Source organism: Nannobrachium achirus (genome assembly GCF_963921795.1).
Source record: "Nannobrachium achirus genome assembly, chromosome: 22".
Taxonomy (NCBI): Eukaryota; Metazoa; Chordata; class Actinopteri; order Myctophiformes; family Myctophidae; genus Nannobrachium; species Nannobrachium achirus.
In genome coordinates, this window is record NC_137829.1 from 15,505,776 (window position 1) to 15,519,724 (window position 13,949).

General features: G+C 46.0%; 1 protein-coding gene across 1 annotated transcript; it reads right to left on the reverse strand.

Moving 5' to 3' along the window:
• Positions 1 to 559: 559 nt before the first annotated feature.
• Positions 560 to 5,422, reverse strand: adat3 (adenosine deaminase tRNA specific 3; the record flags this gene model as incomplete). The annotated part of the gene is made up of 5 exons (XM_080752709.1): positions 560 to 835; positions 2,166 to 2,273; positions 3,494 to 3,703; positions 4,442 to 4,677; positions 5,197 to 5,422. The coding sequence occupies 5 exons, from the start codon at positions 5,420 to 5,422 to the stop codon at positions 560 to 562; spliced, it is 1,056 nt and encodes a 351-aa protein (XP_080608835.1).
• Between the last annotated feature and the right edge of the window lie 8,527 nt (positions 5,423 to 13,949).

Consider the following 13,949-nt stretch of genomic DNA (forward strand, 5'->3'; position numbering starts at 1 on the left):
TTTTTTCCCCCATCTAAAACATGATCAGGTATTATGATTATACTAGGAGGAAGATTTTTGTCTCCAAAAGTCTACAGAAAGTGTTAAAATGAGGTGGCCACAACCACCACATATACAAGCTCACAGCGCAGCACCGAGTGCCGCGCTGCCAGCTTGTAGATCTGATATTTTTGAAAAGTCGTGAAAATGTGTGCAAATCTTTGAATATACAGTATTCTATTTAAGCGAACATTTGTAACTTCCAGGGGGGTCCCTGGAACAACATGTTTTGAGATGGGGGTCCGCGGACAAATACATGTAATTTTGGAGGTCCTTCACATGAAAAGGTTTGAGTACCACTGACATAGAAACAAAGGTTTTTCTTGCACAAATGTTCAAATTAAAAAAGAAATAGCAGATCTACAAGCTCGCAGCTCCCAGTATAAATGGATTAAACCCCCTCCCCCTATAAAGAACATTCATGGGGGGCCCGCAGTGAATCCTTGTACCCAGGGCCCAGAACTTGGTGCGACACCCCTGCTGTCCATCACTGTCCGGCCAAAAAAATAACAAAAAACAATCAAGGTGTGGTTTTGTCGTTTGTGTTCAGCTCTTCACACTGTTGGCTCAGGATCCCTTTGAACACCTCAAATCTATGGTTGAGGTCCTTCTGCGCGTGGATTTTCAACGTGCTCCCCAGGGCTCCGTCGGCACAAGCGGCTCCGTAGAAGACCCGTCCTATCCGGGAGTGCACCAGAGCCATGGCGCACATGACACAGGGCTCTCTGCTCAGGTACAGGTCATAACCCGTGCAGATGTACGGCTTACCGGCCTGCTCCGGCATCTCTGGCTGGGCCTGGAGCGGTCATGACATTTTAAAGTTGACGATTAACTGCCGTGCAACTAATTGTGGTTAATCATTTGTATTTTTGGGGGTGCAGTGCACGTTGGAACATACAGTATCAATGGAAAATTACATTTCTTGTGTACCCTTTAGGCTTTTGTAAACACTAATTGCACAGGATATGACAACTAATTTAAATATACAAATAAATGACTAATAATGACCGGTAGCAATAATCTAAATAAGTAATGTACCCTGCCTAAAACAGGCAATATACTGGAAAGGACGACTTCACCCATCTTGATATAATTGGTCCTCACTACTGCCCATGATAATAAGGTGCCATTTCTTCCTAGGCCTACTCTGTCTCAGAGGAGTTCAGAAACCCACCTACAAGTGACATCATCGTTAAGCAGATTGTTGTTTCTCAAACAAGATTTCAATTTTTATTTTTTATTAACTCACTTAGTGCCAAACGACTTTCAGATCAACTATCTCACTATGGACTTCCCTGCCAAACGACTTAAATCGACTTTTACTTAGAAAAAAAAAATATATATATATATATATATATATATTTTTATTTTTTTTTGGACCCCATTAAATCTAGTAAACATGATTTCAATCGCGTTTTTGCATGTTCCACCCCCCATACAACCCCATCTTTATACAGGGCAGCCATCTTTGCTTACATAACATGTAAAACATAATGGCTATTTTCTCAAGAATGCCTGAACGGATTTCCAATCTGATTTTTTTGTTTGAAAGCTGTGAACAGCCTGCACAAACATGGTGCATGATCTGTGCATGGGCGTGCATGATCTGTGCACTATAAATTACATGGAAGTCTATGGAGATTTATGGCAGTAGATGAGAACAATGGCTTCCATTATAGCATGCCAACTTTACAGGAATAGAAAGCCTGCAGTTTCTATTAGCTTGGATTTCCCATGGATGTCGTCACTGTTGGCAGGTTTCTGAACTGTCCAAAGTCCTCCTCTGAGACACAGAATGATTAGAAAACAATGGTACCATCTTATTATGCGCATTATAGTGAGGACCAATTATATGAACATAGGTTGAAAATGGGTGAAGTGATCCTTTAAATTTTAAAGGATCGCTTCACCCATTTTCAACCTATGTTCATATAATTGTTTTTTTTTTTTTTTTTTTTTTTTACTTTAGAAAATAGACGTTCTACAAGCTCAGTTTCTAGATCGGACACAAAAAGAATCTGAATTCGTTTTAAATGGAAAACATTCTAATGATTATGTAAAAAGAAACAAAAAGCCATTATATGAAATCATAGTGATCAGGTGATAATTGTGACAGCAGGGCTTACCTGTGGGTTTAGTGAGGACTCTGAGCTGGGTGTGAAGCGACAGTCGGGGTATTTATCCAGACGGTACGCGCCTCCACCCTGTGACCTCGCCACCAGGTCTATACACACCTACAGTAGGTCACCAAAAGGACATCTTGAATTGACCATTCATTATCGTTGGTTAACGATAATTAACCAATTAGCGTTGCTGTTGGGCAAAAACCTCTCCATTCTAACTTTGTGTTTTTGTAAATTAATGCCCTACTTGATCATAGAGCATCACACAAAGGTTTCCAAAGTAGCAGATCAGAAGCTGAAAACGTATTTGAGCTTGTAGACCTGCTACTTTTGCAATTCTTTAACTCTATAACCGCTTTGGACGTTCCCGTTCGCCCCATTTTTCTCGGCGGCGCGATGCCAATTGTACGTTCTTTGGCTCGTTCTTTTGTACCTTGTTTTGATGTCTGTAAACTGATGAGGGGTCGCGCGGGTGTGTACCGTAGAGACAGCTCCCGTAAAAGTGCTCTCAAAAACCCACTGGATGTTAGCATCAATGGAGTAACAAAACACTTGTTGTTATTTTCTCTGGATCTATTGCTCTGTAGCGATTGAGCTGTCTTGACGGACGGTAGCCTACCGCGGCCATTTCACATTAATTCTTGCATGAGGCTGCCCTCTACTGCTAGTATAGCGAAAGTACACCTATTTAAGGAGAAAAGAAAATAATAATGATGAAAAAAAAATTAATACACCTTTGTCTATAACATCGCAAAGGTAAGGTGCTTTTGCTGGCACAAAACCCAATAAATAAATAACAACATCTGGCAGTAAAACTGTTAATATGAATCCTGAGAGGTAACGTGTTTCCGCCCGACAGACAAAATTAACTTTTCTGCTTGCCTTTTAGGCTTGGTAAATGTGCACATGGCAGTTATGACAGACAAATAATATACAAAGACAGTGGTGCCAATAATAAATATGGTCAATACAGGCCATATATATAACAATTGAATTCTTTCAAAAATAGCGGAAATACAGGGAGCAAACATCGCTAATCGGCTATTCCTGCTATTTTCAGACAGATGAATTCAAAATCTTTACAATCTGAAATCTGAAACCACGTTTAAAATGAGAATTGAATACACAGAATAACAATACGAAGCAACTGAAAAACACGTTATTTCAATGGTAGTGGATGGAGAGAAAGGATTTTTGTCCAACCAAGACACAGCAACCAATGGATGCGAAGAGGGGCGGGACAACGGGCGGGACTTGACAAAGGGTGAAATGCAATCAGGCGTTACGTACTCATAGCGACAGACAGGCCTACTAAATGTATACGCACGCACCATGGTGGCGTGCTGGAGGGGATGGTCGGCGCGGCAGTCGTGACCCACCGCCACCACCGCGTCCGTCGCCGGGTCGACCACCACGCCTCCCGCGGGGGCGTGGCCTCGCCGGCGCCCCGCCCTGGCGGCCGCGACAGCCTCCGTCATGTGGCGCTGCATGCTGCTCTTCTGAGGCCCGCTGAACAGCTCTCCTCTCAGGGCCTCCGTCACCTGGTGGTGCAGGGGTGCAAGAGTTCAGCCGACTAATATAGCTTTTCACATCGGATAATACAAATACGAAGCGATAAACGATACAATATTACTTCTGGGCTTGACATTAAGGCTTGGTTTAACTTTTTCTGACGCTCCTAGTAGCTTTGTGCTGTATGCAGACTATGGACTGCCCATACTATGGAGTGGAGGGAGCAAGGGGGGTCGTTAGCAGTCCTTTTGTTATTCGTTCTATTTCAACGTCTTGACTCCTATGCATGCATTTAAGAAAGAAATTAATTTTGTGCCTGGACAAGTGAATGGGAAATGTACTTGTCTCAAAGAGTTAATGTCAAGCCCTGTTATTTTATTGTCAGCTCACAGCCTCACGCTAAAATGTGTCTTGCGACAAAACAGGCAGAGCCGAGAACAACAAACACTGATACTCGCTGCCGCCTGTTAGTGGTCTCATTGTCTATTAATAAATCAAATAAACGGATCAAATGAATATGCACAAATGTTTATGGCTTTCATTTTCCCATTAGCCTTAAAAACACCATCTTCAAATGTAATAGCTACGGTCAGATTTGGTCAAATGTAAGACTTTTTAAGACCTTAAATTCCATTTTTTTTAATTTAAGACAATTTAAGACTTTTTAAGGACCCGCGGGAACCATGTTTAATCATGGGCACTCAGCGGGTTAAGATTTTCAAGTGGGGCCTCCGATTCAGAAAAGGACGAGAACCAAATGACCGAACCTGTTTGTTTTCGTGGAAGGCCGTGGGCCAGTGCTTGCTGGCCAGCTCAAACTGAGGTCTGGTCAGAGGAGGATAGGCAGGGACGTGGACCAGGAAGGGGGCTCCTAGTCCCACGTGTCCCACTCTGTCTGACGGGACCAGAGCCTCCAGGCAGACCCCCTCCTCCTCCTGCTCCATGTGGGGTACTTGTGTAAGCAGACACAGCAGGATCTCCAGCGGATGGGGGCTGTCTCTGTCTAGAAAAGGGTACAGTAAGTAGGGATGGGACGATATGAAAATTTCATATCACGATTATTGTGACAAAAGAAATTTAGATTTATGGTATTATCGCGATAATCAAAATCCATTATCCTGGGCGGAACATTTGCCGAAAAACTACCAATCTACAGGCTCACAACGCGTCGTGAACTTGTAGATCGGCTATTTTTTGGCTATATATAGAGCTTTTTAAGTCTGTAAACCGCTACACTTCCTCAAACTGATTCAAGGCTTGCCTTGAACGGGTCCCCGATTTGCTTGTATCGTTAGACCCACCCCCACCTCCGAGGCTCCGACTCTCATTGGCCTGGTACTGCCTGAGACCAGAGAAAACTTTAGCGTCATATTACAACACCAGACCAAGAGAACCAGTCCGCTCAGAGAGTGGTCTGGAGCCAGGCAAAAAGAATGACTTAAGCTGCCGGGCTAGCATATATGGAGTTTTATCTTGTTAATAATAAACATTTTTGTTGTAACAAAAGAAAACTTACGACTACCTTTACATGGCCGGACTCTCTTGATGTGACTGTGGGATGTTAAGGGGTAGAGGAGGCTCAGCTCTCTCACCAGGCGAGAGGCCTCCTTCTTGTCGTTGATGGGAGCGGCGAAGGCCGCGACCAGCTGTGCGTCCCGGGACTGTTCGTCGGAAAGGACGGGGACGGCCACCCAGGAATCCTCCTCATTTTCACACCACTCCTTCCTTCTTTTGGACTGGGGCTCCATGTCAGCCCACTCTCCCTGTTGGAATACAAATGTACAATTAACCCATTAAGACCCGAGACCGATTCTAAAAAAAAGAGGTCTTCTGCATCCTAAGAGTTTTCTGAAAAAGAAAACGTATGTTGCTATATCAGAGGTGCTTAAACCTTTTCGTGTTAACATTATATTTGGTTGGGAATCACCATTTGTTCCCCATATGTTCCAGGGACCCCCAGAGGCAAATATTTGAGTTAAAATGTTACAGATCTTTAAAAAATAGCAGATCTACAAGCTCATAGCGGTTTAAACAAATGTACTTCTGCATTAGCCACTAAAACCCTATATCAGTGGTCCTCAAACCCCAAACTGATACAATAAGTATTTGGCCACGGACCCCCCCCATCTGAAAGGATTTGGTTCCAGGGAGGGACTCCCACAGGGGCTTCACTCTTGTAGAAGACTGCACCCTTATTGATAAAGTAGTGCTGATCTACTCAATAAGTGCCATCTATAGTAAAAGGTGCCGTGAATAGTCAGTGACCCCAGCCATCCTGGTAATCGTCTTATCACTCTGCTACCTTCAGGCAGACGCTATCGTTGGGAGCGCTGCCCTGACAAGAAATCAAAACATAAGCTTTGTACAAGTAGGCCTATTTGTTATAGGTGTTGCATACTTTTTTTTATTCCATTTTACAACTGATGCACTGAGCCGTTATGCTGATTGTAAATTGTACCATGTCTTCCTCTGAACTGTCTTATATGTGTTTGTTTTATTTTAGTGTGTGGCTTGTGAACAACAAATTCCAATGCATTTTAATGTAAATTTGAACGCAAATGGCGAATAAGTTGGCAAAGCAAGCAGACTGCGTATTCTTGCTTGAGATGAAAAAACTAACAAAAAGCACTACTTTCTCAACAATGTTGCCTATCCTGAAGGAACAGTTAGGAAAAAAAGGACTCCATCTAACATCACGTACGCCTTATCAGACTGACTCATGGGCACAAAAGGGACACAGTCAGAGGCAAAGACAGATACAGAGATCTCCATAATGGGCATAAAGGGACACAGACAGACAGATACAGAGATCTCCATATACGGGCATAAAAGTGACACAGACAGACAGATGGGTCCTATGACAACAGGTATAACAGGGTTTGCATTAAAGGGTGGGTGGCATTCATTCCCTATTTACATCCTTCCCAAGTAGGCCGGTCCCCGACTAGACAAGCTTCTAATAGATATAAAAAGCTAGATACCTCTTCCGCCGCTGGAGTTCATTGGAGCGACTCGTAAAACAGGATAGGCGGAAATGCAGAAGGCACGCTGCCACTCAAAGTGACTACTGGCCAATCACAGCGTGTCTTTTCCGGGACTTATCAATTCAATTCATCAGAGCTTTATAAACATGTTTCCATCCAGTTCCGATGTTGCACGACTCAAGCACCATGCATAGTCGTACATAAGGACCGCAGGAATACACAAGAAACGGAGGGGGAGAGAACTTTACTCCGTTTGGTCCGGTTTGACTCCCAGTACGTAACACTACGGATGATTTATCTCCGTATACGGACGCTTACGGACAGCACCCAACTGAACGGACTGAAGATGTATCCGTAGCAAGAAGTAGGCCTACCCACGGCCACCGTTGTCAAACATAGGCGCAGTAGTGAGGAAAATTACTTTTCCTCTGCTCTATGACAGCGGTTCTCAAACTATGTGTCCCAATGATAAATATATTGTATCAAGAAACGGTAAAAAAAAAAAAAAAAAAAGGAACGTCGCAACTCGCAACAGGACGGCTTGACACACACACACACACACACACACACACACACACACACACACACACACACACACACACACACACACACACACACACACACACACACACACACACACACACAGCTCACACTCTGCGCTAACAGCGGTTCTCAAACTGTGTCCCAATAATAAATACTAGAATTAACCCTAACCCTCAAATCTAGAGCTCGGGCCCTCCGGGGGCCCTCGCGGTATACCAGCAATGAAATGGATTTGTAATGGGCAAATATGGGTAGTTCTTTTTTTGAGAAAAAAAATTTTTTTGAGAAAAAAAATTTTTTTTGAGAAAAAATAGTTTTTTGAGACAAAAAATTTTTTTGAGAAAAAAAAAAGTTTTTTGAAAAAAAAGTTTTTTGAAAAAAAAAGTTTTTTGAAAAAAAAAAAGTTTTTTGAAAAAAAAAAAGTTTTTTGAAAAAAAAAAAGTTTTTTGAAAAAAAAAAAGTTTTTTGAAAAAAAAAAAAGTTTTGTGAAAAAAAAAAAGTTTTGGCCTAATTGTGTTATTATTATTACTATAATAGGCCTGCCAATTTTTTATTTTCATTATTTCAATGTTTTCATTTTAGCAACACACACACACACACACACACACCCCTACACACACACACACACACACACACACACACACACACACACACACACACACACACACAGACAGACAGTATGTTGCTGTGAAGAGGTGAGTGGGCCGAACTCTAGATGTGAGTGGCCCGAAGGGCCGCCAACTTCTTGTAAGATACAGGCTCTCGGCTAGCTAGGCTCTCGCTGCGCGCCCGTCACTGCTGAAGCAAACTGTAACCTGATACTTTCGTGACGAAAATTGCGTAGGAGAAGCTCTGGGGAAAGATTTGCATAGTAAAGCCACACATTACTTTTCTACAAAGTGTACATCTTGCGAATACAATAGGTTCAGGAGAAGCTGCTAGGAACATTGGGGTAAAAATGCACGATTTTTGTGCAAAAGGTGGAGTCTTTAGATGCAGTGTAAATGTGATTCTATCGCGCAGGATGCTTAAAAATATTTAAAGAGCGTCGCTGTGGGTTATGGCTGCTGAGATATTTTATCATGAAACGGAAAAAAGGTCGTTACACAACCACTTGAAGAGGACGCCTCGACTCACTCATCACGCATCAACAGTCATCAGCTGAGCACAGACAGCGAGGCACACAAGTCACAAGAAGAGATGATGATGATGAGGCTCATTTATTACTTGGGGTTGGGAATTATGTTCAATATATGAGCGGTTGTGTGTACGTGTGTTTTGTTATAATTAGCCTACTCCGGGTCCGCATCCATGTGGTTAAATGTGTACCCTCGCGGAGTTGCATTTACCGCTATAATAATGTTGCCGACAGCAGATCCAGTCCAGACTGTTACCACGTATTTATACTGTACCAAACATCACGGCGGGTCAAAAATCTGTAGTTCTACATATTTTGGCTAAATGCTTCGGTTTTTACACGTGTGAGAACCACCTTCATGTGGCGCGCGGACGCAAACCGGAGCAGAATTGGAGCGGAGAGCGGGTCGGCACATAAATAACGTGCATGTCTACTATGAATGGCGACGCAGTAACCGTACGTAGTTCCTCACCCAAAGCGTACACAAAATCAACCATACGTAACTATAAATGGCCCTTCAGCTGTTCTTAGAGGCTGCGTACGAAAAGACCCCCACCTGCCTCTGATTTGCCTACCGAACCTCCGTTTCTTTTACGCACACAGAAGAATTCCGTCAAGAAATGTCTATCCTTTTTTACGAGCCCCAGAGAGTCGGAAGAGGCTTTCTATTAGGGATGGGACGATATGAACATTTTCATATCACGATTATTGTGACATTGTGAGAAATCGCGATTTACGATATCGTGATAATCAAAATCCATTATCCTGGGGTGGAACATTTGCCAAAAAATAGCAGATCTACACTTTGTGAGCTTTGATCGGCTATTCTTAGGCAGACATTTGATACAGAGTGAAAAAAAGAGTACCTAAGTACCTTTTACCAATTATAGAGTTTAAGTGGTACCGGATATGCAGCTCGGCAAATAAAAGGTGAATTTATCCCAGTGCATGACGGAGTATGATATCACGATAAATGAGAACAATTTAAGACTTTTTAAGGACCCGCAGGAACCATGTTTAATCATGGGCACACACACACACAAAACTGTTTACTGTACATATTTTTTTCATTTTGATTTCTAACTGTGTATACAATTTGCATAGTATTGTCTATTTGTCTGTCATTAAATGTTGAGTACAAAGGACCCCAATGGAAACAAGCCACAGGCTTTCTTAGGTTTTAAATCTTCTTAGAAGAACTTGGATTGAACTGTACTTTTCCTGTGCTTTTTCTTTTTGCTAACTACTCATAAAGTATTAAATCAATCAATACGAGATTTGTGGTGTTAACATTTTTCTAAATTCCAATGTTTTCCCTATCCCAACTTTGGGAACCACTATATTCTTGGTTTACCGGGTGCCCTAGGGGGCCGATTGACTTCTCTCTCAGATCCTCGACGACACGCACTGCGTGATGTCACAGAGATATCATAGCATGACATCATCAGTGAGTAACACCATCAACATTTACATAATTGTCTATGTGCCTGCTAATGTCACTTCTGCCTTTAACCCCCGTGCATACCCCCAACCTAGCATCTTCACATTTGGCACTATGAACGGTGGGTCACCCTTTGGTAGCTCTATTAGGTTTGGGCAGAGCAAAGATAAAATCTCTGCTTCTTCATTTAAGTTTGAGGCGCAACCATCTGGTGCCAGTAGTGCTTCAGGGTTCTCCTTCTCACTTCCCATTTCATCTGGTGGCTTTAAATTCGGCACTCAAGACACTGAGAAGGAAACCTCTGCATCTGAGGATCCAACACCTGAAGATCCAACACCTACATCAGGGTCTGCTTCCATGTTTCTCAAGAGCAATGCTCATCAGCATAGAGAGAAAGAAAAGGAGACTGGTATTTCGATCTCCGCACCATCGTTGGAAGAAACCGACCCAGATGATCCACTATTCAATGAGCCTAACACCTTAGGTTTTGTAGACCTGGCTAAGACCACGGGAGGAGACTTCCAGTTTGGACAGAAAGACCCCGATTTCAAAGGCTTTTCTCCTAACACCGTAGGTTTGGCTAAGACTACGGGAGGAGACATTCAATTTGTCAGAAATGATGCCTCAGCCTCTACTTACATTTCCTTTCAGACCCCGTGTCCCAAACCCTCCTGGCTGAAGGGATCCATGTTTGCTAAGAACAATGGACAGTGTAGTGACACTTGTCTGGTAAGGAACAATGCATCTTCCAATCAGTGTGTGTCCTGTCCTAATCCCAATTCAAGTAGCACAGCCAGCAGCAGCGCTCTTTCCAGCTTTAGCTTTGCAAGTAAAAAACCACAGAGTCAACCTTCTGGAAGTGGCTTTAAAGCAGCTGCACCCTTTGGTATCAGTAGCTCTTTTAGGTTTTGCCAAAGCAAAGGCAAAAACTCTCCTTCTTCATTTAGGTTTGAGGCTCCACCATCTGGGGCCAGTAGTGCTTCAGGGTTCATCTCGATACCCATTTCATCTGGTGGCTTTAAGTTTGGCACTCAGGATCCAACACCTGCATCAAGGTCTGCTTCCATGTTTAAGAACATTGCCGACCGGCACAGAGAGACCACTGACTTGGCTGAATCTTTCAGGAAGACCTTCTGTAAGTGCCAGAAGAGCATGGGCCAGCAGACTCTGGTCCAGGAGACAAAAGAACCACAGACACTGGTCGAGGAGGTTCCAGAACCAGAGGCCTTGGGTCAGGATGTTCTAGAACCACAGATCCTTCTTCAAGATGGCGCAGAACCACAGCCTGTGGGCCAGGAGAATCCAGAACCACAGACCCTGGTGGAGGTTCCAGAACCACAGGCCTTGAGTCAGGATGTTCTAGAACCACAGGCCCTTCAAGATGGCACAGAACCACAGATCCTGGTCCAGGAGACTCCAGAACGACAAATCCTGGGTGATGAGGATCCAGAACAACAGGACCTGGGTCAGGAGGCCCCAGAAGAGCAGGCCTCCAGACAAGAGATTCTGGAACCACAAGCCTTGCAGCAGAAGACTGTAGAGTCTTCCACACCCCAAGAGCAGTCCACAGAGGCCCAGAGTGTGGTCCCTATCAGCAGTGCTCCCATAGACCTGTCAACTAAAAAGACCTCTGAACCTGACTCCACCATTTACACTACTACTACTGCTCCTTCTCAAGACTTTGTTGGGTTCAACACGTTTGGAAGCCACTCATTCACTGACCTGGCCACAATTAGTGGTGACAATTTTGCAATTGGAAAGCAAGCCCCGGATATGGTCTTTGGAGCTTCAGTACAACCAGCACCAAAGCATGGCAGAGAGGAAGAGGGCAGTGACAAAGAGGAAGCATCCAGTAATGTAGACATCCCTTTTGAGCCTGTTGTGTCACTGCAAAGGGTGGAGACCAAGTCTGGTGAGGAGGATGAGAAGATCCTCTTCAAAGATCGGACCAAGCTGTACCGCTGGGACCGAGCCCTTAATCAGTGGAAGGAGCGCGGAGTGGGCGAAATCAAAATCCTCTTCCACCCTGTCAAACACTTCTACCGCATCCTGATGAGGCGTGAGCAGGTGCTGAAGGTGTGTGCCAACCACACCATCTCCCAGGCCATGGAGCTCAAACCCATGAAATCATCAGCCAAGGCCTTGGTCTGGACAGCCACAGACTACTCAGAGGGCGAGGGCCAAGTAGAACAGCTGGCAGCTATGTTCAAGACCCCTGACTTGGCTGAATCTTTCAGGAAGACCTTCTGTAAGTGCCAGAAGAGCATGGGCCAGGAGTCTCTGGAACCACAGACCCTGGGCCAGGAGGCCCCAGCAAAGGACCCAGGCCAGGTTACTCCAGAACCACAGACCCTGGGTCAGAACATTCCAAAACGACAAACCCTGGGTGAGGAAGTTCCAGAACCACAGACCCTTCTCCAGGATGGAGAAGAACCACAGGCTGTGGGCCAGAAGACTCCAGAACCACTGACCCTGGACCAGGAGACTCCAGAACCACTGACCCTGGACCAGGAGACTCCAGAACCACTGACCCTGGGCCAGGAGGCCCCAGCACCAAAGGTCCCAGGCCAAGAGACTCCAGAACCACTGACACTGGGCCTGGAGACTCCAGAACCACAAAGCCTGGGCCAGGAGGCCCCAGGCCAAGAGACCCCAGAACCACAGACCTGGAGTCAGGATGTTCTAGATCCACAGGTGCTTCAAGATGGCACAGAACCACAGGCTGTGGGCCAAGAGACTCCAAAACCACTGACGCTGGGCCAGGAGACTCCAGAACCACAGACTGAGGGCCAGGAGACTCCAGAACCACAGGCTGTGGGCCAAGAGGCTCCAGAACCACAGACCCTAGGCCAAGAGGCCCCAGCACCAAAGGTCCCAGGTCAAAAGACTCCAGAAACACCGACCGCGGGCAAGGAGACTCCAGAACCACAGACCCTGGGCAACGAGGCTCCAGAACCACTGACCCTGGGCCAGGAGATTCCAGAACCACAGACCCTGGACCAGGAAACTCCAGAACCACTGTCCCAGGGTCAGGAGACTCCAGAACCACAGACCCCGGGTCAGGAGACTCCAGAACCACAGACCCTGGTCCAGGAGACTCCAGAACCACAGACCCTGGGCCAGGAGACTCCAGAACAACAGACCCTGGGCCTGGAGACTCCAGAACTACAGACCCTGGGCCAGGAGGCCCCAGGCCAAGAGACCCAAGAACCACAGACCTGGAGTCAGGATGTTCTAGAACCACAGGCGCTTCAAGCAGGCACAGAGCCTCAGGCTGTGGGCCAAGAGACTCCAGAACCACAGACCCTGGGCCAGGAGACTCCAAAACCACTGACCCTGGACCAGGAGACTCCAGAACCACAGACTGAGAGCCAGGAGACTCCACAACCACATACCCTAGGCCAAGAGGCCCAAGCACCAAAGGTCCCAGGCCAAGAGACTCCAGAAACACAGACCCTGGGCAAGGAGGTTCCAGAACCACTGACCCTGGGCCAGGAGACTCTAGAACCACAGACCCTGGGCCAGGAGACTCTAGAACCACAGACCCTGGGCCAGGAGACTCTAGAACCACAGACCCTGGGCCAGGAGACTCTAGAACCACAGACCCTGGGCCAGGAGACTCTAGAACCACAGACCCTGGGCCAGGAGACTCTAGAACCACAGACCCTGGGCCAGGAGACTCTAGAACCACAGACCCTGGGCCAGGAGACTCTAGAACCACAGACCCTGGGCCAGGAGACTCTAGAACCACAGACCCTGGGCCAGGAGACTCTAGAACCACAGACCCTGGGCCAGGAGACTCTAGAACCACAGACCCTGCCCCAGGAGACTCCAGAACCACAGACCCTGGGCCAGGAGACTCCTGAACCACAGACTGAGGGCCAGCAGACTCCAGAACCACAGACCCTGGTCCAGGAGACTCCAGAACCACAGACCCTAGGCCAGGAGGCCCCAGCACCAAAGGTCCCAGGCCAAGAGACTCCAGAACCACTGGCCCTGGGCGAGGAGGTTCCAGAACTACAGGCCTTGAGTCAGGATGTTCTAGAACCACAGGCTATGGGCCACGAGGCCCCAACCAAAGGTCCCAGGCCAACAGACTCCAGAACCACAGGCCCTGGGCGAGGAGGTTCCAGAACTACAGGCCTTGAGTCAGGAAGTTCTAGAACCAC